Below are 26,079 nucleotides of genomic sequence, written 5' to 3' on the forward strand. Positions count from 1 at the left end.
ATGGGGATTGATGATAAGAGAAACACACAAGATTGCGGCGTCATTGCTAGCTTTGAGGGAGCTAATGGAGCCATGGATGATTATTGTGGCATAATCCAAGATATTATTAAGCTTGACTTTCGACGCTTCTTTGTGTATGTTTTGGATGTAAAGTGGTTTAAGGACGTGGTGGAAAGAGGCCCTAATGCAACAATCAAATGCCATGCAAGTGGCTTTGTAACTATTGACTCCACAAAGTTTTGGCAAAGTAAGAAGGACGCACTAGTACTACCGCAACAATGTGAACAGGTACTGTACACACATATAAACGTACTCACTTTTAAATATTTGATACCTTCGATGCAAGGAAAATAACATGATTGTATTTGTGTTTGAATTAGGTTGTCTATCAACCAATGGTGGATAATAACAAATGGTGGCATGTCATACCTATTATGCCACGTTCCAAAGTGATGTATAGTACATTTACGAATATGGAGTGTATGGAGGATGATCATGGCCATGGAGGTGATGATGACCGTGATACGAGAGAGGAGGATGATCATGAGATAGGAGATACAGATATTGAGGCCATTACCCATGAGGACGAGCCTACCATTGGTGATGCTGATTTCGATGAGCACATGAGTAGCACAAGTAGTAGTGGGTTGAATGTATTTGTAGATCTAAACGCTTGTTTAGATTTTGAAGTAGATAGTTTGGCAAGGGTTGATCTCATTGAGGATGAGATTGAACTGTAGCCCATCATTGATATTGGCTAAACTATTTTACATATTGTCTCATTCTCCTCACCTCACTGAGTTTTTGTATATGTGGGTTTGCAAAAAAGCATTGATGTTTTTGTTAAAATTATGTGCTTTGGTAATCATGGGCAATTTTTGGAAAGCAGTGATGTACATTTACCAGCCTACACCAAAATCTCACTTTTTGTATTCTCTGTTATACATCTAAATACGCGTCTAATTCTCAGTGTAGACTCACTAATAGACGCCCTAATACACGCGTAAATAGACGCGCTAATACACGTGTAAATAGACGCGCTGGTAGACGTAGTGTTAGATTCTCAGTGTAGATGCCCTAATAGATGCATCAATACACGTGCAAATACACGCGCTATTAGATGCGCTGTTAGACGTGCCCATAATTTCTCTATTCAAGCAATGCCTATAGATGCGTCCGCTATTTTGCGCGTCTGTCAAGCGCGTCTATAGTTGCTTTGTGTTGTTGTGATATGGACTCCCAAACGATCCCATAACTTTGCCTATCCCCACAACCAAGCAACCATGGATTCACAAGTCCCAACATAGCAACCCTTCTCAACATAAGCAATCTCTCATGCTCAAAGAAAAAATTAATAAGGCAAATAATCACAAAATACCTTCACACACTACAACACAAAGAGGGTGTAGCAGCAAAAATAGGATTTTTTTAATAACGAAAAGGGTAGGCGGACGGCGGGCTACTTTCACTGCTAGAAATGCTACTATTTTCACTGCAGCAATGGATTCGCTACTCAACAACAAAATTTTGCTGCTATTTACACTACTTAGCATTGAAAGCTCTGTGTAGTAAAAAAAGAGCTGGGACATACTGGGGATTTTGCACGCACGACTATTGAGTCTGCCCAAGCTCTTTTTTTAAATTAAACAGAGGCACAGTTTCAGTTTTATGACACAAACACAAACATACGAAACACTTGAACTATTCAAGAATGCAATTGAGTCCAAATTTATTTATTTCATGAAGTGTCGGGCCTTTGGCCATATATACAAAAAATGCCTACAATGAAGAGGTGACTAACTAGAATCCTCATCGGATTTCGAGTGATCATCATTGTCGTCTTCATCATCCTCTTCACTTCCTATAGCTTCATGCTCATAGTCAAGATCCTCTCCTCTTCCTCTTCCCCTTCATCCTACATACATGCCATCAAGTCCAAGATAAACAAGGGCAATAAAATATAATTATATGTAGAAAAGAGAAGGGTTTAGGTTCACTTACCTCATCTTCTCGAGTCCCCAAAATGGACTCATCGAAGTGTATGCCTCCCATACACATCCACGTCCACAATTGCAGATGGGGAGCTATGTACCCATAGTCGTATATGCACGAGGCAGAAAAACATGATTGCACTAAAAAAAGCTATGCTTAAAGCTTAGACAAAAAATAAAACATGTGATATTAGAACATTGTTAAGACCTCCTATAGTACTGCTTAGACAAGCAGTACATGTGATATTAGAACATTGTTAAGACCTCCTACAGTACTGCTTAGACAAGCAGAGTGGACAGTGCCACTTTTGGATGATAGCTTATGAGGACTTTCCACATGCTCCCAACTATTAAAGCCAAAGGAAACTCCTCTTTCACAAGAGAAGGATAGTGAGAAGATTGAGGGATACCCCCCCACTATAACCACTTACTCGTGGATAGCCACTCCTGACTTGACATAAGAAACATTCTAGATGGCATATAACAATGCCCCATATCTTTATGGATAAGCCTATGCATACCTTATGCATACCCTATGCATAGTCCATGCATACCCTATGCATATCTTATGCATAGCTTATACATACCCTTCCTATGCATAGCCTATGCATACCCTTATGCATAGCTTATACATACCCTATGCATATCCTATGCATAGGCTATGGATAGGTTATGCATAGGGTATGCATATCTTGTGCATAGCCTATGCATAGGTTATGTAGCATAACCTATGCATAGCCTATGCTCAACTTGTACATAGCCTATGGATAGTCGCTACATAGCCTATGAATATCTATGCATAGCTTATGCATAGGCTATGCACATGTTATGCACAAGCACTATGCACAGGCTATGCATAAATACTACACATAGGGGCCATAGCCTCTTGACCTGAACCTAATCCCCCACCGCACCTAAGGGTATAAAAACATAAAGACAAGAAGCATAAACAAAGAACGGATAAAGATGGCTTACCTCTGCTAGCGGAATTTGTATGAACCGCTATGTGGCCGGAACCCTTGGTGGTTGTTCGCTTGAATAGACCTACAAAAAATTTCATAATAAATCAAAACATTAGTTCATTAACACTACACATAGGGTATGCACTATACATAGGGTATGCATAGGCTATGCATAAGCAATATGTGTAGGGTATGCACACTATGCATAGGGTATGCATAAGACTATTTACCTAACCCTAATCCCTAGCACCCAAGGGTGCAAAAACACAAAGAGAAGAAGCATAAACAAAGAATGGAAAAAGATGTCTTACCTCTTCTAGCTGAATCCGTATGAGCCCCTCCATGGCCTAAACCTTTGGTGGTTGTTTGCTTGAATAGGCCTACGAAAAAATATCATAATAAATTAAAAAAATAGTTTATTTTAACATATTATGCAATAGGTCTTATGGAGAATGGTATTGCATAAGGCTTATGTAAAAGCCTTATGGATAAGCCTATGCATAAACCAATTGCATAAGCCTTATGCATAAGCCTTATGCAATAGCCTATTACATAAGCCTTATTGCAATAGGCTATGCATAAGCTATTGCACAAGGGCTTATGCATAGCCTATTGCAAGAGGGCTTATTGGAATAAGGCTATGTGTAAACCTATTGCATAATAAGGGCTTATGCAATAGCCTATGCATAAACCTATTTCATAAGCCTACTGCATAAGCCATATTGCATAAGGCTATGCATAAGCACTATGCATAGGTTTATGCATAAACCTATTGCATACAACTTATACATCAACCTATTGCATAAGCCGCCTTATTACAATAGGATTTGCATAGGCTATTGCATAAGGGCTTATGCATATCCTATTGACCTAAACCTAGTCCCTGGAACCCAAGGGTAAAAAACACTAAAAGAAGAAGTATAACAAAAAATGAAAAAAGAGGGCTTACCTACGAGAGGATTGGCCTAAGCCCTTGTTCACTTGAATAAACCTAGCAAGCAAGGAGAACAAGCAGTGAGTACACTAAACCCTATTCCTAATGCATAAGTGAATGAAACGATTAGTTTTTGTTAAGCCTACACCCTAGCCTAATGCATATAATGCTTAATAGATAGCTTTGATGGAGAGTAGCCTAATGCATAGAGATCTAATAAAGAGCTTTGTGGAGATCTCTCCATCAAAGCTCTTTATTAGATCTCTATGCATTAGGCTAGGGTTAGGGCAAGGGAGGCGAAAGACATAGGAAGGGAGAAATGGAAAGGAAAGAGAGAGAAAGGGGAAGAAAAGCTCAAAACCTAATTTCACATTGAGCTTGGAATGAAGCTTTTTATTAAAGCCTGGGGGAAAACAAGAAATAGGGCTTACTTTGAGAGGAAGAGGTGATTGATGGAAAAGTCTTGATGGTTGAGGTGTGGTGGGAGAAATAGACCGCGGGTTGCAGATAGCCTCTGCATGTGCACGATACGAAAAGTAAGTAGTAGGGTCTTGACACCTCTCGGCAACGTTTTAGGCTAGAGTTTCAGTTCCTAGGTTGCTATTGGGCAACGTAATTTCACTGCTGGGCAGAAAATTTTCGCTGCTTGGCAGTGAAAAACGTTGTTGTGTAGCCAACAAAACCATGGGAAAATTTCTATTTATAGTTATGGATAGTGTTGTGTGTTTTTTATAAACCCTAAATTAGTTTTTGTAGGGTTAAAGATGTCTATCAGTGATTATCAACAACAAAAGGACCAAAAGTTGGTTCTAAGGAATGGTTGAGAGAAAAAATTCATTGTGTGTATTCATTGTGTGTGTGATGCAAGGGCCAATGTATACAAAAGGACCAAAAGTTGGTTCTAAGGCATTTTTGAGAGAAAAAAATTCATTGTGTGTGATTGATGCAAGGGCCAATATATACAATGATGTCCTATAACAATTGAGCATGTCTGAATATATGGTTTTCATGAGGCATTGGCACAACGAAGTGTGAATGATGACATGGAGGAGAACCACAGGAGAGTGCTAGGTAACATGCCACACCATTCGATGACATCGGGTAGAGTGCAGAAGGTGGCAAGGCTTCATATATAAAGAATGGCTGAGACTACTCTTCCCCAACCAATCAAATGAGGTGCCTCCGTCATTGCCACATGAGGAGGAAGAGAATCTCATCATGGACGACATGGTGAATGACTTCTTTTTACGGGAGATCATGGATGATAGTGAGCAAGCTTCAATGTCACAAGAGGAGGAAACCTTGCATAGAGAGGAAAGCACCCCTTTGTATGAGGGGTTTTCTTACTCTACACTGCGAGAGCAAACTTGGAGCTATTAAACTTACAAATAACTTATCGATGGAGTGATGCAAGTGTCACAAGTCTTCTTCGGTAAGACCGCCTCATTCTATTCTCTCAAATAGAAAATGTTTCATGTTCTAGATATTCTCCATATTTTGGCATATGATTTCTTATGTTTTGTTGTAGGCTTCTCAAGAAGATTCTCCCCCCCCCCTTAATCTCACAAGATGGGTGTCATAAAATTCTCCCTATTCTAGGTATGGATTGCACAAAAATACACGCATGTCTCCCCCCTTAATCTATTACCAAGCTCACAAGATGGGTGTCGTAAAATTCTCCCTATGCTAGGTATGGATTGCACAAAAATACACACATATCCCAATGATTGCATGCTATTTAGAGGTGTTAATAAACATGCAACACAATGTAGCCAATGTGGGGAGAGCTCCTATAGGGATGATTTGCAAGGAGATAAAGCTCTCTGAAAGGTTTTGAGACACTTCCCTATCATTCCTCGCATCCAACACATGTTTGAATGTAAGGGAATTGAAGAACTCATGACATGGCATGGTACTCATCATCGTTCAACCCATGGCATCATGAGGATTGTAGTTGATTCACCCACATGGCAACATGTGGAGCATCAATGGCTAGAGTTTAAAGATGAGCCCCGTCACTTACGTCTTGGCTTGGGAATGGATGGTGTTAACACATTTGGCTTCAGGTCAGCACCATGGTCTAGTTGGCCTATTGTATTGGTGAATTACAACCTCCCTCCATGGGTGGCAATCTAGAAAGGTCATATCATGCTTTCTCTCCTTGTACCAAAAGTAAGTACAAGGCAGCGAACATGAATGTTAACCTCGAGCCTTTTATTGAGGACCTTGAGACACTATGGTGAGGTATCAAAGTACACAATATTTCAAAGACAATAAATAGGCATGAGGTGGAGGTGAAAGGATTTTTGCTTTGGAAGATGCATGACTATCCCAGGTTCTCTCATGGAGTGCTCAGGTGGTACCTACTTGAACCCTATATGCATAAGGCTTTAAACTTTAAACTTTAAGTTTATATCTCTATCTCAATCATCTCAATTTGAAAATAGTTTTGGCAAACTCCGACGCCATGCATGTCTGATTTGTGGACCATCACTTGTTTTAGAAAGACCTTCTACACTGAAGAAGGTGGTGTATGACAAACATCATCGATTTCTCCCTCCTTCACATCCCAAGTATGTGCCACCTGATGTCTCACCACTTGTGATGAGAGGTAGATATTTGTTTGAGGCATGAAGAAGCACCCCCAATCCACCACCTGATGGGATGTCTAGACACTTAATCTTCTTTCGACTTCCATATTGGTGTGACATGAAGATCAATCATCTCTTAGATCCCAAGAATATCTTCAAGAATGTGGCAACAAATATCTAGGACCATTTAATTGGTAAAAGAGATACAAAGGGTGCAAGGGATGACTTACAAAACATTGGATGCCTTCAGAGTGCATGGCCAATTGAAAGTGAGTGGCAACATAGTCCTACCAAAGGCACCATGGGTATTAACTAAGGAGCACAATAAGGTGAAAAGTGTGATTGCCTCTTTTAGTACACCAACAGGAGTAATGCATTCATTTAAGGGTACCTTTACAAAGACCAAAGAGAAAGGAGAGGAACAATTATATGGCCTCAAGACACATGATTGACACAAGATATTATAGGTATATAAATATTCGATTATTCTCTTTCTGGTACATAATTTGTAGACTCATATACTAACTTCCATTTTTTTCTATGCATATTCTTCCAATTGATATAGTTAGTTGTGGAGACAAGAAGGTGAGAGAGACTATTTACAAAATGAGAAGCTTGGTGAGGTATGAATCTTCTCTTGAATTCACTACCCAAGTTATAATATTGCTTATTTAGTATTCTCACGCACTCTCACAAGTTATGTATTGGTAAATAGTACACATTATTGCTATATATGTAGGTACATATCCTTAAAGGAGATAGATCCTAAATCCATTGATATGGCTTGTATGAATGCTATTGAGGTAGTGTGTATGATCGAGAAAATCTTTCTTAGAACAATTCTCACTACCTAATTGCATCTTTGGCGTATTTGATTGATGATGGGGCGTTATGTGGTGTTGTTCATGTTCAATGGATGTTTTTCTTGAAAGGTTTATGAAAACCTTAAAGGAATTTGTGAGACACAAAGCAAGGCCAGAAGAAAGCATGGCACAGGGATGGTTGATGCAAGATTCTCTTGTGTATATATCAAAACATCTCACATAGATCCTTCCATGGCATGATTGTGAAGAAATGAGGAAGATGACCGACTAATCACTAATGTGCCTCAAGGAAAAGGAAGGCAATAAAGACTGGATGAAGCATTATGCCACAAGGTGAATACATTATGCATTATAAATAGTCCCATCATGGAGAAGTGGAATGGGAGATACAAAGATGAAATCAATAGATGAAAGGATGAGAGAAGAGCTTTCAGAAGAGCAAATAGATGTTTGCCATTTCCACCTAGCTTGGAACCTCTACCAAATGTGATCAATATAGAATAGCTTGGAACCTCTACCAAATGTGATCAATATAGAATAGCTTCGTATGGCAATATTAATAGCATCGCAAAAGGGAGAGATGATCTCAATAGAAGAGCATGTGTATGCAAGAGGATGTGACCCTCAAGTAAGTACATTCTTTATCTCAATCTCATGTATATACATGTTTAATGCACTAGAACAAATGTCATGCTTTTGTTTAATGTTAGTACAAACTATATAATGAAATATGGTTAGAGGGAAGGCCCTTTTGCATGGAGCATGTGTATTCTAAAAGAAACACATTTGATTGTGGTGTGATGTCAACTTTTGAGAAAGAAAATCAAGCTATTAGACATGGTACCAATGTCATAGAGGATAATCTTGAGTATTGTGGAACTATTCAAGAGATTCTTGAGGTTGGATTTAGAGCATTTATTCTATTCATCTTTGATATCAAATGGTTTAAGGTGCTCAAGCAACTGTCAAGAAACATCCAAATGGGTTATTTCAAATCATTGCACAAGTTTCGGAATGATGAGAAAGATACTTTCATACTACCTCAACATTGTCACAACAGGTTAGTAACCCAACCAATCCCAAATTAAATCTTGATGGAGTATAAGAAAAGTGTAACCCCTTTTCTTTGTGATATTAGGTTGTGTTTCACACTAATCAAATTGATCCAAAGTGGTGGTATGTTATACAAGTTTCCTCTCGTTCAAAATATATATTTCAAGATCAAGATGTGGAGGCCGAATCTCTGGAGATGAGGTGCAAGTACTACCTCAAATCGGCTCATTGGAAGAAGATGATCAAGAAAACATTTTAATCAAGATCATGAGAAACATCAATCCGAAGAAGATGATGAGTCACCTATCAATCATGACAATGCTTCATTAGATCATGATAGTGATATTGATATTGATATGGAACCTCGTCTTTTCATCGAGATTCCATTAGATATAGACATTGATAAAGCATTACATATGGATTTATTACAAGATGGGATAGATTCATGATCTTGACATTATTTTGCTCCTCAAAAGTTTTTTTCTCGAAACATGGCTCCAAGGATTCTAATGGATATTCTTTTAAAACTATAAATCATTTTCTATGTGTATGTGATGCATTTTTTAAATTCAGCTTCCAACAGCTCTCTAGAACTTCATGCAGCAAAAATAAGAACGTAATTTCACTACACAGCAGCAAAATCATAGTATAGCAATAAAATTTTGCTAGTATAGGCACTGTTCAATAGCAAAATTTCGCTAGTATAGGCATTTTTCAGTAGCAAAATTTCGCTGTTTATGAACGATTGGGAGCAATGAAAAATCATTGTTGTAAGCACTGCTAAGTAGCGAAATTTCACTACAGAGAGCATCGAACGTAATCCCCAATATCCCCATAAAATAAATGCTACTAGAAAACACTGCTATGCCTCCGATGTGTTGCAGTGCTAAGCAACGAAATTTCACTACAGAGAGCATCGAACGTAATCCCCAATATCCCCATAAAATAAATGCTACTAGAAAACACTGCTATGCCTCCGATGTGTTGCAGTGACAAATCTCCTTGGGAACTTCTCCTTGATGATGACTACTCGATTTTCATACCCCATGAAATCTTCACTTCAATCTTGGCGATGGTGGCTCCATTGCATCTCCTTATTGCAATCTTCAGTTGGCAGCTTTCTTCTAATGAGAATCTCTCTCAAATCTTCACAAATGTAAATATAAATTATAATATGAGTGTGCATAATTTCTTTTCTTAATAAAATTGGTAATGCATAATGAAATGCTTAATCAAATAAACACATAATCAAGAAACCTATACATAGATATTCACCATGACTAAGAGCCCATCCTAGCTTTGATATCATGTTAACAATCACAATATGGGATTGATCATAGTGCTAGACACAAGATTAAGCATAAGAATTAAGGCGATTAAAACACACAAGAAACTCTAGGAGAGAGTGAGAGAGAGATTGCACGCCCAATGCAAGATCTCTATTTCACTCACAATGAACTATACAATGATATAGGCCTTCTAGCCTTATTCACCTTTACACATCATCATCCATGTGGCACTCCCTTTTCTAGTCTTTTGGTCAATGAACTATACAATGATATAGGCCTTCTAGCCTTATTCACCTTTACACATCATCATCCTTGTGGCACTCCCTTTTCTAGTCTTTTGGTCAACACTCACATACCATACAATATCACATGTGGCATTCTTATTTTACCACAATATCTTGCACTTCTAGAGTGCTTTCTCACATACACATAAACAACGCTGCGATTACATCTCTCAACACCCTGTCTTAATCGAGGTGTTCCACAACTCACCCATCACCCATATTAATGTAGCATTGCACAACCACAATCGCTACCTCTCAACACTCCCCCTCAATGATACATTGGAGTGTTCATCAAACATGGCTAGACACATGTGTCAATGTGTATGTGCCATATCTACCCAATGTACACACCAAGTTGATTTGAGCATCCCTCACTTAGGTGAAACCACCCTAGTCCTTTTTATATCATCGCAATGTTTGGGAAAGGCACTAACCCCCATGCACACCACCACTTGCAAGAGCCACCTACTCTGTAAGATCCCTGTCCCCACCGCGCAATGGATTCGGGGTGCTAGCAGCGGAAGTAGCACATCTTGCGTGGGGTAGGGTCCTACACTCGGGGTCTCGCCCACCACCACGGATATCGAGACAGGTGACTAATTCCTGGATTCTTCCAAAACCGAACTCGGAAAAACTTCTCTTGCCCCGAAAGCACAGGCGATTCCTCCAGGATAAAATTTTACTCTAACGTAGTCAAGATCATTACTAACCAAATTGATCCAACAGCACCTATAAAGATACTCGGCCAGATCAAGGAAGAAACTTGCACTTGGATCATAGAGATCAATGCTTTTTTCCCTACCATCAAGAGGCACAGCCGTTGATTCCTATCCATAGAACAATTACTATCCAGGATTTACTTCATCTATCGTAATAACAGAAAGGAGTCTCATTTTATGGATCCATCAGTCCAACCTAACCCCATCTAGTCCCATGGGTTAGCCAACCACCCAACCACTGTAGTGATGGGATCCAATTTAGAATTTGGTTAGGTTTTGTCTCGGGTACTAGGGAAAAGAGTTCCCAGGTCCCCTAGCCGGATATTCATGCAAATTTAACACCAGTCATGCCACTTACACACCCAATATGAAATTGCCTTTTTTTTCTTTTCTTTTCTTTTCACAGATTCAGCCATCTTTAAAACAATCATTTAATGAAACCATAGTATCACTGATCACAATTCTCCAAAATATCCGGTTGAATCTTAATTTCCAATCATTCCTTCATCGGAGTATCTATGGCATCATTGGCAACCAGAATGCTACCACCTATCCACTCGGGGGCCTTTTCAATAGTTCCTAGCTCATAGTGCCCGGCAATATAATCACTTATAAAAATCAAGATGGAATCTTCGTTGAAGATCAGCAAGATCAACCAACAGATCCATATAAAAGAGCCATGGACTCATCCATTGAGGACCAGCAAGGTCAGTCAACTAGATCCATCGGTTCCAGAAAACAACTCTTACTCCTTGTTCCAATATCTTCCACGACGCACGTGTGGGTATCTTCGATGACCCAGAGCCCGAACACCGTATGGTCAGCACCCTCTAGGATCCTTCGCTAGCGCTTCACTCATAGGCCGCTTCCTTGGTCCCTCATCCACCGTACCGGAAGCTCTCCATTTAAATCAAACCGAGGCTGGTTAAGACCTCGGGATCCTTGCTACTAAGCAAGACGTCCTTCGTTGACTCTCGGTCCAGCTGTTGCAACTTTATCAGGTAGGTCTCCAACCACAACCACATTCTCAAGACAGTCAAAATGCTTCTCCGACATTCTTGATATAAAACAGTCATTTACAAACAGTTCACAAATACAGTTTCTATAATGAACTCTCGTCTTTCCAGATTGTTCCACATCAATCCATATTACTTAACCCAATTCCAAATCATAAGCGTATCCATTCTTAACCAGATACATCATTTTCCATCCCATCACATCAGATTCATTCAAATCAGATTCATTCACTTCACATAACATCCATTCCTATCTTTCTTAAATTACATTACGTCTCATCACATCCATTTCTCATTACATCTCATTCATTCACATCTTATATCATTCATTCATTCACATTCTGATTCACATGACATCTCATCTCATCCATTCGCTCATATCGACGTCATATCCATTCACATACATATTCGCATTCATTATTCCACATACACATCCACATTCGTACATCCACATCCACATCTACATCCATATATCCATTTTCACATCCACATTCATACATCCACATCCACATCCACATCCACATTCATATATCCACATCCATACATCCACATCCACATCCACATCTACATCCATATATCCATTTTCATATCCACATTCATACATCCACATCCACATCCATATCTACATCTATACATCCATTTTCACATCCACATCCATACATCCACATCCACATCTACATCCATACATCCATTTTCACATCTACATCCATACATCCATTTCCACATCCATATCCACACAACCACATCCATATCTACATCCATACATCCATTTCCACATCCATATCTACACCAACATCTACATCCATACATCCATTTTCACATCCACATCCATACATCCACATCCACATCTACATCCATACATCCATTTTCACATCTACATCCATACATCCATTTCCACATCCATATCCACACATCCACATCCATATCTATATCCATACTTCCATTTCCACATCCATATCCACACATCCACATCCACATTCATACCTCTACATCCATACATCCATTTCTACATCCACATTCATACATCTACATTCACATCCACATCCATACATCCATATCCACATCCACATTCATACATCTCCATCCATATCTACATCCATACATCCATTTCCACATCCACATTCATACATTCATATACACCTTCACATCTATTCTTCTATAACACATCCTTTCTTATCCTATCACAGCCTATATGCATCTTATCACATCAGATAAACTTTTTACCTCATTTCATACACATCTTATCACATCCTATCACATCCCATACGCATCTAATCGCATCCTATCACATCTCATACACATCTTATCGCATCCTATCACATCTCATACACATCTTATCGCATCCTGTCACATCTCATACACATCTTATCACATCCTATCACATCTCATACACATCTTATCACATCTGATACACATCTTATCACATCAGATACACATCTTATCACATCGTATCACATCTTATCTCATCTTATACACATCTTATCACATCCTATCACATCTTATCACATCCTATCACATCTTATACACATCTTATCACATCCTATCACATCTTATATACATCTTATCACATCAGCAGATACACATCTTATCACATCTTATCACATCAGATACACATCTTATCACATCCCTTTTACATGTTATTACTATTTAATAGCTTCCTAGATTAATACATTGATAATAGGACTTTTTCTAAACTTCAGCCACTTGGTTGGTTTAAATTAAAGATTCTTTTCTGACGACTATTTTCATATTGCTTCTCAACTCTTCAGTTGAATTTTATTTCATATTCTTCTTTTTGAATAAAAGAATTCATGGGATTTATAGAAATCAATTCTACCCTTATTTCTTTATTTGGTAAAAATAACCATAAATCAAATTTATACTAAAAATTTCTCTTCTTCCCATTTAATTTCTAGGATTTCAATTACCATGGGAATTCCTCTTTTAACATTTAATTATTTCTCATAGATAAATAAATTTATCTAAAAATTTATTTCTGAAATTAAATGAATTATCCCATAATTCCAATATGATAAGAAATTCTCTTTTCTCATCCAATCATGGAATTCCAAGTGTAACGGAAATTCCTCTTTTAACATTTAATTATTTCTCATAGATAAATAAATTTATCTAAAAATTTATTTTTTAAATTAAATGAATTATCCCATAATTCCAATATGATAAGAAATTCTCTTTTCTCATCTATTCATGGAATTCCAATGTAATGGGAATTCCTCTTTTAACATTTAGTTATTTCTCATAGATAAATAAATTTATCTAAAAATTCATTTTTTAAATTAAATGAATTATCCCATAATTCCAATATGATAAGAAATTCTCTTTTCTCATCCAATCATGGAATTTCAAATGTAATGGAAATTCCTCTTTTACATTTAATTATTTCTCATAGATAAATAAATTTATCTAAAAATTTATTTTTTAAATTAAATAAATTATCCAATAATTTCAATATGACAAGAAATTCTCTTTTCTCATCTAATCATGGAATTCCAAATGTAATGGGAATTCCTCTTTTAACATTTAATTATTTTTCATAGATAAATAAATTTATCTAAAAAATCATTAATTATGCATAAACTAAAAAATTAATATTTCTATGGTTACAACAATGAGAATCAATCAGTTTATCTAGGATGATAATTCCTAGAATATGGTAAGAAGTCCTCTTTTCATACTTTGAATGAAAATATTTTATGTGTAATTTTTACAGAAATTTCACCATAGCTCCGCTCTGCTATTATTGATAAATCTCAATTTATTCTAAAGGAATGAACTTTAACATTATGGATAAGATTAGAATGATCCCTAATTGGATCATTAACCCATTATGGATTTAATCATAAATTTTCATGAAATAACTAGCTTAAAAGCATAAAAAAGCCACTAATTTAATCATAAATTTTCATGAAATAACTAGCTTAAAAGCATAAAAAAGCCACTAATTTGACCTCCAATTAAACAAGCATAGAATTTATTCTTGGATTAGGGAAAAGCTTCATGAGAAGCTTCGGAGAGAGGAGAGATAAAAATATCACATTATTTTTTAGTTTAAAACTCATTCAAGCATGTGAAGTAGGCGACTCCTTGAAGGGACTCCCCGTCCTTACACAAGTGTCAAAATGGAATCATTATACCCAAAATATCTCATTTTTTAAGTAATACTCATAGTTTTTACTAATAAACCTTGTACATAGTCAACTCTTCATCTTATGTGGGCATTTACTACTTTTTGGTTATTTTCTTTTACAAATTGGATTTATCTCCCTCCCACACATGGATTGATCCTATTGGCCCATAGGAACCTTAATTTAAATTTTTTCAAAAATCTGGCCCGTAGGATAAGGCCTCTTGAGTAGATTATACTATTTGCCCATAAGAACCTTAATTTAAAATTTTTTCGTCAAAAATGTGGACCCATAGGATAAGGCCTCTTGAGCAGATTATACTTGATTTCTAATGTACCTTCTGGAAATCTTTTTGAACTTCTATTTTGAAAAGATGCAGGGGGGGAAGAGAGCTTGAGCTCTTGCAAGCACACACACACACTCACAAAACCCTAATAGAGAACACACAAGGTGAGAGGCTGAAAATCTTCTTCTTCTCTACTCAACACTCAACACACCATATACAAGATAAGAGTACACACAATATAAAAGGTACTCAACCAAATACATACACGGGTTCTCTATAGTGTGAACCCGACTAAATGAGCTGGCGCTATAACTATGCCAGTCTCTAGAGTGGCTGTCACACAGCCTGTCATCCCACTGGCCGCATATCACCTAAGATCTCAACAACCATGCCAGTGGTGTAAGTGCGGGGCCTATCCCCCAGGCGGGTCATCAGTGTCCACCGCCTCACTAGAGCTCGATATCTCAACACTCCCCCTCGAGCTCAACTCCATCTCATGTACACCAAGCGAAGCCCTGAATCTGCGGAGCTTCTCTGTACCCAATGCTTTGGTGAAGATGTCAGCTACCTGATCCTCTGTGTGCTGACATAAACAAGGTCAAGGTCTCCTGCCAAGACCTTCTCTCTGACGAAGTGGTAGTGGACCTCTATGTGCTTTGTACGAGCATGAAAGACTGGGTTCCTGGCCAACTGTATACTGCTAATGTTGTCACAGAAAATGACAACTTGTCTATCCACTGATAGACCCAAATCTGCAAGTAGCTTTCTCAACCAAGCTACCTCACATGCTGCCATAGCAGCTCCTCTGTACTCGGCCTCTGTACTCGATAGAGCAACCGTAGGCTGCTTCTTGCTGCTCCAAGTCACAGCAGCACTCCCCAAAGAAAACATAAAGCCACTGGTAGATCTTGTGTCTGAGATACTACCAGTCCAATCAGCATCTGTGTACCCATGTACACATATCTCTGTCCCAGTCTCATAGAATAGTCCACAATGCAAAGTAGACCTCACATACCTCAGTATGCGTCTCACTGCATCCAAATGCGGTTTTCGTGGAACCTGCATAAACTGACTCACCAACCCAACAGCATAGCTCAAATCTGGTCTGGTGATCGTCATGTAGATCAAACTTCCTACTATGCGTCTGTACATAGTAGGATCCTCCAAGATCTCTCCTGAATCTGCACTCAACTTGCCATTCTGATCCAATGGCACAGAAATAGGCTTACAGCCTGTCATACCATACTTGGACAACATGTCCAAGCCATACTGTCTCTGCAGTAATCCAATACCATGTGGTGACCTAATCACCTCAATGCCCAAGAAATATCTGAGCTCCCCCAGATCCTTCATCTCGAACTTCTGTCTAAGCAAGATCTTTACATCAAAGATCTCTGCATCATGGTCCCCCGTAATGATCAAGTCATCTATATAGATGACAACAAGCACAACCCCTCTATCACCATGTCTCACATACAATGAGAAATCTGCATTGGCTACATGAAAGCCAATAGTGACAAGATATTCAGAAATCTTGTCAGACCATGCTCTTAGTGCTTGCTTTAAGCCATACAAGGCTTTCTTCAACCTGCAAACATGCTCGGGGTGACCCACATCCTCATATCCAGGTGGGTGCAACATATACACCTCTTCTTGCAAATCCCCATGCAAGAATGCATTCTTTACATCCATCTGATGTAAAGACCATTTCTTTGACGCAGCCACTGCTATCACAACTCTCACCGTTGCCATCTTGGCAACTGGGCTGAAAGTTTCCTCATAATCAATCCCATATGTCTGCGCATATCCTTTGGCTACCAATCTAGCCTTGTACCTGTTTATGCTTCCATCACTGTTATGTTTAACTTTGTACACCCACTTGCATCCAATGGCTTTCTTGCCTTCTGGCAATTGCACTAAATCCCAAGTTTCATTTCCATATAGTGCATCCATCTCCTCATCCATAGCTTTCTCCCAACACACATTTCCAACAGCCTCATCAATGCATGTGGGCTCTACAACCTGCACAACTTTTGCCATATATGCATAGTGATGTGCCACATAACCATCATATGTAAATCTCTGCACAGGGTTCTTCACTCTCCCTGATCTTCGCAGCTTTTCATTCATGGCCTCCATAGCCTTCTTTACACTAGGTGTTCTCATAGCTGGGATCCCAAGCTCCTCATCAAGGCTCATATCTGAGCCACTAGACTCTCCATCAACATGAGAATGCCCTGCAGAAATGTCAGGCATACCAAGGGGCTCAACCACTTTCTCTTTTCCTTTACGTGATGTACTAATCACATTTGCAGGGCTGGTATTATGACGCAGCCTGCCACTCCATGGTCTATCAACAGACCCACTAGATGAGGACTCTCCTGGTCCACTCAAAGACTGTGATTGCTGACCTGCATTCTGTGCAACCACACTTCCACTCACATCAGCCCCAACAGTTTCTTTTTCAGCAGCATACCAGCTGCTCATCTCATCAAAGACAACATCCCTGCTTACCCTCAACTCACGTGTAGCAGGGTTATAACACCTGTAGGCTGTATCCCTTTTGCTCAAGGAAATATCCAATGAACACACATTTTTCAGCTTTCGGATCCAGCTTGGTTCTCAGCTCATCTGGCACATGCACATATGCAATGCATCCAAAGACTTTCAGATGAGACAAATCTGGTTTCCTGCCAGTAAACCTCTCCTCTGGAGTTACATCATGTATGGCTGCAGTTGGAGTCCTGTTCATGATGTATACTACTGTAGAAATAGCCTCAGCCCAATAGCAATGCGGCATATTCTTCTCTTCCATCAATGCTCGCGCAATCTCAGCAATGTGCCTGTTTTTCCGCTCAGCAACTCCATTTTGCTGCGGAGTGTATCTGCATGTGAACTGTCTCCGAATACCATTCTTCTTCAAAAATTCAGAGAACTCATTGGAGAAGTATTCTCCCCCTCCATCTGACCTTAGGCACTTAACATATTTCCCTGTTTGCTTTTCAAGCAAAACTCTGAAATTCTGAAAGTGAGTGAACACCTCACTCTTCTCCTTCATGAAATATACCCACACTTTCCTTGTGTGGTCATCAATGAAAGTGACATAGTACCTGCAGCCTCCCATAGACACGGTCTTCGTAGGACCCCATACATCTGAATGCACAACATCTAGTGCATTTCTGCTCACATATCTGTTACGTGAAAACACATGCTTTGTTTGCTTCCCAAATTGGCATGCTTCACATATTTTTTGCATACCTTCCACTTTAAATTTTGGCAGCCCTGTCACAATTCCTTTTGTTTGCATAGACTTCAATCTCTGCACATTTACATGTCCTATTCTTTTATGCCATATGTCTGTGTCTGCAACAACTCCTGAACCATTTGCAAACATCGCAGCACTCATTTCAGGCATGTCTACATCCAACGTAAACATTCTGCCTACTCTGTTGCCTTTTGCAACCAACCTGCACTTGTCTTTAAAATCTTCAACATAACATCCATCAGGGTTAAACCGAACCTGCAACCCCTGCTCAATCATCTGGCCAACTGAAACCAGATTCTTTGTTATGTTCGGTACATGAAGTACATCTGCAAGGTACTTCACTTTGCCATCCTGCATAGACAATGGCACATCTCCAACGTGGGCAATTGGATGAGCAGTGTCATCCCCTGTTTCCACAAAACCTGGTCTTTCCGGGTTCTTCATCTCCTTGAACCACTCCCCATGACTCGTCATGTGGTTCGAAGCGCCTGAATCCACATACCATACATTATCTTTTTGTGCTGCATCAACATTTTCAGACATGGCATTCACGACATGCTGCATAACAAACAACCTTTCATTATCCTCATTATTTCTGCTTGAGGATGCATAGTTGTTTTGCTGCACTTTCCCATTTTGCATGTCAACCTGCTTCTTATAACATTCTGACTGCACATGTCCTGGCTTACCACAATAGTAGCATTCACGTGCATCATTATATTGCCTTTGCCAATTTCCACGGCCTCTTTGACTCCCCCTGCCTCTGAATTTGCCTCTTCCACCTGCGTGTTGTTGTTGTTGTTGTTGATTCTGGGACTGTTGTTGCTGCTGCTGCTGCTGGCCATAATTCTGATTACCTGTTCGGCCACCTCCTTGACCGCGTCCACGGCCTCCTCTACCTCGTCCTCTTCCTGAACTCGTGTAGAAGGCCTGTTGCTCTGAACTGTTTTTGCTTTGTGAAGACTGTTGGTCTTCACCCAAGTTCTTCTCTTCGATAATCAGCATAGACACCAAATCTGTAAAGTTGGGAATGTTTTCCCGAGTCTGGATAGACGTCTTAAACGCCTTGTATTGTGGCCCAAGACCACGTAGATAGACTTCCACCTTGTCATCATCATCTATTGACACACCAATAGATGCAAGGGATTCCACAATGCCCTTTATCTTCAGCGCATAGTCATTCACAGACATGCTCTTTTTCTCCACAGTATGAAGTTCATTCTTCAACTGTATCTTACGTGCCTTGGTATTTGTTTCATAAAGCTTTACCAAGGTGTCCCACGCCTCCTTGGGGGACTTGGCATCCTGAATGTGCCCAATCATGGTGTCCTGTATACTAATGGAAAGCCAATACATAACCTTTCTGGCTCCTTGGTTCCAATCTTTAAACTCTTTCACATCTGCAGCAGTCGGATTTATATCCGGTATCTCCGGTGCCTCTTCATGCTCACCTTCTATGTAGTCCCAATAGCCTTTTCCCATCAGGAAATTTGTCAACCTGAACCTCCAAGCATGGAAGTTATTCTTGTCCAGCTTCTCAGCCACAATCTGTGTAATGCCATCATTAGACATCTTGCCAAACACACAATTTTACCAGAAACTGCACTCTGGTTTTTCTGCACAACTGCTGTATTTTTTGCACAGCGATACTGTAGTACTCTCAAATGTCACAACCAGTGACTTCAATGCACATACATACACCCAATGGCAACTGTAGACCTCTTTGCAGCACCCACAGTGTCTGCACAGTCAATCTGTCTTCCTGCAGTTCTTAAAATAGAGTTCTGCAGAGAATCGATGACTTACCCTCAGTGCTCGAAATCGCCTGCTTTCTGAAAAACAGAGGTCCAGACGCGCCCAAAACGCGTTTTCGGCCCAGAAAATCAGTCCTTTAGGACTATATAGTTGCCCTTTAGCTTCACTCCCGCGAAGAAAACTCCTCAATCGGAGATCGTTTGCCGGTGCCTCCCGTAGAGCTCCCGACAAGGGTGTAGTCACCAACACAATAGGGAAGAGTAGTTGACGCTCTTACCCTCGTACCGCTTCCTGTGGTTCTCTTGCTTGCAGCTCAGCCCTTAGCACGAACCACGCTCTGATACCATGAAAAGATGCAGGGGGGGAAGAGAGCTTGAGCTCTTGCAAGCACACACACACACTCACAAAACCCTAATAGAGAACACACAAGGTGAGAGGCTGAAAATCTTCTTCTTCTCTACTCAACACTCAACACACCATATACAAGATAAGAGTACACACAATATGAAAGGTACTCAACCAAATACATACACGGGTTCTCTATAGTGTGAACCCGACTAAATGAGCTGGCGCTATAACTATGCCAGTCTCTAGAGTGGCTGTCACACAGCCTGTCATCCCACTGGCCGCATATCACCTAAGATCTCACCAACCATGCCAGTGGTGTAAGTGCGGGGCCTATCCCCCAGGCGGGTCATCAGTGTCCACCGCCTCACTAGAGCTCGATATCTCAACATATTTTAGGGAACTTATATTAATAAGATGAGAAATTTTTCTATCAAAAAATATTCAAAATCTGAATAACCTCTGTCTAGAATATTTTCTCTCTCTAGGCCAAAACAGGCAGAAGAGGGGATTGATTACAGGGAAAGATACTAGACATCCTGAGAGGCTGGGGAGGAATCTTACATACTGACAACCACAAAAGAAACTCCATGACTGGACAGAGAGAGAGATTGCACACTCAACACAAGATCTCTATTGCATCCACAATGAACCATACAATGATAATAGGGGTTCTGGCCTTATCCCACTTTACACCATCATCATCCATGTGGCACTCCCTTTTCCACTTCTTTGGTCAACACTCACACACCATACAATATCACATGTGGAATTCTTATCTTACCATAATATCTTGCACCTCTAGAGTGCTTTCCCACATACAACACCGTAATTACATCTCTCAACATGTTTTGATGTCGAAAGCCAAGCCACAACACCGCCATTACATCTGTGAACATGTTTTAATGTTGAAAGACAAGACTTGAGTTCCTTCATGATGGTAATGGCTCCAATTTAAGAACGTCTCTAGCATTGTGATGAGACCATATTGAAGAATCTGATGGTAACTGTGGTATCAGGCGCCTGATCATATCGGCTAATGAACTCATGGAGGTGCTTTAGCATGCTGGCTTTAGCGCATGGATTCTAGGACATAAGAGGAGAGAATCATGGGAAATCAAAGAGAAGTTCTGGGTTCTTGGCCTCCTCCTCATGGAAATGATTACATGCCCATTTGCAAATCGACAAATATTCAAGGTCAAAGAATCTGATGGTGGTGACCACCATGGTATCTGACACCTGATCATATCGGCTAATGAACTCATGGAGCTGCTTTAGCATGCTAGCTTCAGTGCATGGATTCTAGGACGTTAGAGGAGAAAACCACGGAAAATTGAAGAGAAGTTTCGAGTTCTTGGCCTACTCATCATGGAAATGATTCCATTTTGAGTTATTTGAAACCTTGTAGTGTTGTTCCCAAATGTAAGGCTTCAGAAGGAGGAAAGGTTGCTGCTAGGGCGGCTACTTGCCCACCATAAGATCAAACATGATGGCATGAGTAGTCGAAAGCAACAGCGGGTGGCTCTGGTAGCCAAATCGTGTTGTCGAGGAGGGTGCTCGCGCTTCCAACTGCGATGCTTGGTGTCGATGTAGGGAGGAATGACATGGATGTCCATGCGATCCATAACTTTGGTGAGGGGCTCCACTTGGAGTTGTCTCGACCGAGTAGGATTTGAATCTCCTCTCGATTGAGTAGGATTCGAATCTGCTACTCAAACTCTGGCAATCAAGCGGATCGCACAAATTGAGGGGGTCGAGCAGAGGTTTGACTTCCTCCTACTCCCATGGTGGTGGCGGTGGGATTTCTTCTTCTTCTAAGGGTGGGAGGGAGTGGAGGTTTGACTTCCTCCTACTTCTGTGGTGGTGGCGGTGGGATTTTTGCTTCTTCCAAGGGTGGTAGGGAGGGTATTCTGGGTGGCAATGGTGGCGAGGACGAGGTTGGAGGGGTGGGTGATGTCGAGGAGGAAATGGTGTGGCAAGGCTTTCTGTAAGGAATGGCAGAGGCCTGGCCGATGTTGAGGATAACTCAGTGAGGACGTTCGGCAGTCCTAAGTTGAGTGTTAAGGTTGGAGGTGAGGGAGGAGTTGGTGAGGGAGGTTGAGTTGGGAGCTAGGTGGGGGGTAGAGGATTGTGAGGGGAAGAGTGTTATGTTGTGGTTCCTGATGGAGGTGGGGGTTGGGGTGGTTGTATGCTTGTGCTTGTGCTTAGATGAGAGGAGATGGAGGGAGGAGGTTGATGTGGGGGAGATGAGGGTGGTGGTGGTTGAGGGAGTTGGGCTCCTCCGCCACCGTCATCTTCGTCGTTTATCAATGTCTTCCTCATTTGAGTATTCGGGGCCATGGGAGCGGAAGAAGGATTTGGCCTCCATAGCTTCTTCGAGGGTGAACTCCATGGGAAATTCCACATGTAAGTCATCAAATCTCATTATGCCCATGGCTTGCATGACCTCCATCTATAGATGGCACCTTTGATAAAGTACGATGAGGCTTAATGTAGAGTACAACGGGAGCTCATTGTGCCGAAGGGGTTGGTAGGCTGCATGTACTATCTCCTAGCTTGTGTGCGGTGGAGGTAGTAGAGGGCATTGGTTGTTTGCTAGGATAGGTAGGGGTAAGGGAAGAGACCATCCGAGATGGAGAGGTCGATGGCATCGTTCTAGTTTGTAGGCTACCCAAAGCAAAGGAGATGGGACTAGCTGATGAGGTTCACTTAGAGGGGATGGGTAGGGAAGTTGAAGAAGATGTGGGGGTGGGTGAAGGAAATCTAGCCCTGGAAGAAGAAGGGAGCCAAGAGGGTGATGCTATGGAGTGGTAGCTTGGTGAGGATATAGGAGTAGGTGGTGCGGGAGAGGGGTTCATCAAGGAATATGTCGTGTTGGAGTTGATTAAGGCAGACGGTGTTGTAATGGAGGTTGAGGAGTTGGTAGGGGCTCTAGGGAGGTATGGCAAGGAGAGGGAACTCTCTTGCAGTGTCCATGAGGGGATCAAACTTTTTCTCAATCGTACTAGAGGCAAGACAAGATGGTGTGGGTGGTGGTTGGTGGCTCTTGCTTCTGTGGCTTCCAACTGCGATTCTTTGTGGTGGAGTGCCTCCTTTGAAACCTCGTAGCACTGCAAGTTGAGGGTGGTTCAGTTGAGGGATTCTTTCGCAGTTGTGGCTCTTTGATGGAAGTCCTCTTCTACAGCCTGAGTGAGAGAGAGTTCATGGTTGGCCCGCTGCGCGGCCTTCTGTGCTACTTGGAGCTGGTGCTGGACCTCAAAAATGGAGGAGAGGATATTGGTGGCGAGAAGTTCTCCTTTTCATCAAGGGCATGCTAGAGATGAATGTTGTTGAGTGTGGCTATATAAAGGTCCTCCACATTTTGCCTCTCCTATGCTTTCGCAAGAAACTTGCCACTGTAGCGATCTTCAACTAATGATAGATGCAATCAGTCATCTATGTGATGCGTTTTTGGGGCATGTGGGAGAAGACCTAGGTGAAGCATGGTACTTCCCCATGTGATGCATAGACCCTTTCTGCATATGCTTCACAAGATTGGAAATTCCCAGTGTGTTCCCATCGGAGGGTTTCCATAGTATTTGTGTGACGAGGCAGGAGATGAGAGGCCAGCTTCTGAGTGATGAGGAGGGTATGGAAAAGATCCCACCACCGGTGGTGGGTTTCAAAGAGGTTCTGATCTGAAAATGTCTACCGTTGTGCCTCCTCCTCATCAGCAGCTTTGCATTGGGGACTTCTGCAGCCTCTAATTCTTATGTGGTGGGGCTCTGGCTGGGATGGGGGGTGTTGAAATATACAAGTGAATCGGGTGTGTGCGGGAACAAGCCCTTAGAAAGAGGCTATAAAAGAGAATCTGTAAATGAGTGAGAAGTTGTGAAAAGGTGAGAGGTATCTACTAGGAGAGAATAAAGGGTAGCATGAGAAGATTTAGGATGTGTGGAGATATTCTGGGAAAAGAGAAGAGGTGGAGTGAATTAAGGAGATATCAGTGGGATTAGATGCTTGGATGTAAACTCTATAAATTGAGGCATTGGCCTAATGAGAATTTGTTGGTTTTTTATTATCCATGCCTACATTAAGCTATCAGTTAATTGCTCACTAATCATGTCTTAATCATCATCTAATCTCTTTGTTAATCATGTTGATTGTTGCATTTGATCCACCATAGCTCATCACATTGCTGCAAATCTAACATGGTATTAGAGCCTAGCTTAGAATCCATCAGATTTATGAGCTCATTATCTTGCTAATCACCTAGTTAATTACGATTAAGAAATAATCAAGTTTTTAGCTCTTTTTTCAATACCCCCAACTGGTGGAGGGGATTGATATCCCTCTTTCCATAACATTATCCCAAACCCTTCTAGCCCTAGCCATACTCTCCATGCACCACCCTATCTACTCAAATCATCAAACCGCTAGCTGTGCAGCATATTTATGCAATTTTTCAAGTGCCTTCTTTCTGGAAGCAAAACTGAGATCTTCTCAACATCAAAAGAAATTGGTCTAATTCCTATTGGCCCCAAGGGTTGTCAAGGGTGCTCTACATGCTGGTGATGTAAGATTTGTGAAATTCCTCAAAGAGAAGTGGAATCAAGCTCTGCATCAAATCTGCAGAAGCAGGTGACTTTGGTAAAACAGAGATTAAGCATTCAATGTTTGGTAAAATCTTGTGTTTCTTGGCTTAATCCTCTACTAGACTAACTATTATTTATGGCTTTGAAAGGAGTTGAGATCATTTGAACTCTAATGCCCCAGATCTGGCCTCCCCGCATACTCTATTTTTTGCACACAAAATAGAGGATTATTTTGCTAATCAGTGTGATTAATCAGCACTAATCACTATATTTTGGTGCAATTAAGGGTTCAAATTAACCATTTGGTTTTTGATACAGATCACTATAACTTCATATTACAATTCGGAGATGGTTTGATACTCCAACCATTCAGTAGTACAGATTTGTTACCCTTGGCTTTATGTAATTTTTGGTGAATTTATGCTGATAAATCTATCGTAATCATCACCGAAACACCAGATTGAGTTGTAAAAGGATATACATTGCCCTTGAATCTTGAGATTGGATCAAGAGGTAAAACCCCCTTCACATCATCATGAGCATGGCACAAGAGATAGGTAGCTAACTTTAGTGGGGAGCAGTTTTATACATGGCAAACAAAAACCATGTATTTGCTCATGAGGAAAAATTTGTGGGGGCTAGTTGAGGGAAGAGATGAATGCCTAGAGGTGAGTGGGAAAAATGAGTGGAAGAACAGGAATGAGAAAGCATTAGGACTCATCACACTCAGTTTAAATGATAAAATCATTCATCATACAATGGGCAAAAGATGCATGGGATGAACTCAATAAATTATTTGGCACTCATGCAAAAAATTCAAAGATAAATCTGTTAATGCAATTCTACAAACTTGATATATGAAAGAAAGTGAACCTTTGATCCACACTTGAACAAATATAAAAGCATTAAGCAACAACTGGTAGCCATTGGCAAGAAGGTAGAAGATGATGAGGCACTAGCAGTTCTTCTGAAGAGTGTGGACAAAGGTGAATATGAAAACATTGTAGAAACCTTAAAGAATGTACCTGAATTGAAGCTGCATGAG

At 40.5% G+C, this 26,079-nt stretch overlaps 1 protein-coding gene across 1 annotated transcript; it reads left to right on the top strand.

The window, feature by feature from the left end:
• LOC147622485 (uncharacterized) lies at positions 1-22,053 on the top strand. The gene is made up of 3 exons (XM_086822580.1): positions 1-288; positions 381-636; positions 21,869-22,053. Exons 1-3 carry the CDS (start codon positions 1-3, stop codon positions 22,051-22,053), a joined length of 729 nt encoding a protein of 242 aa, XP_086678706.1.
• Positions 22,054-26,079: the final 4,026 nt, after the last annotated feature.

The sequence above is a fragment of the Cibotium barometz genome, chromosome 28, assembly GCF_041138505.1.
Source record: "Cibotium barometz isolate CiBa-2024 chromosome 28, ASM4113850v1, whole genome shotgun sequence".
In the NCBI taxonomy this organism is placed as follows: domain Eukaryota; kingdom Viridiplantae; phylum Streptophyta; class Polypodiopsida; order Cyatheales; family Cibotiaceae; genus Cibotium; species Cibotium barometz.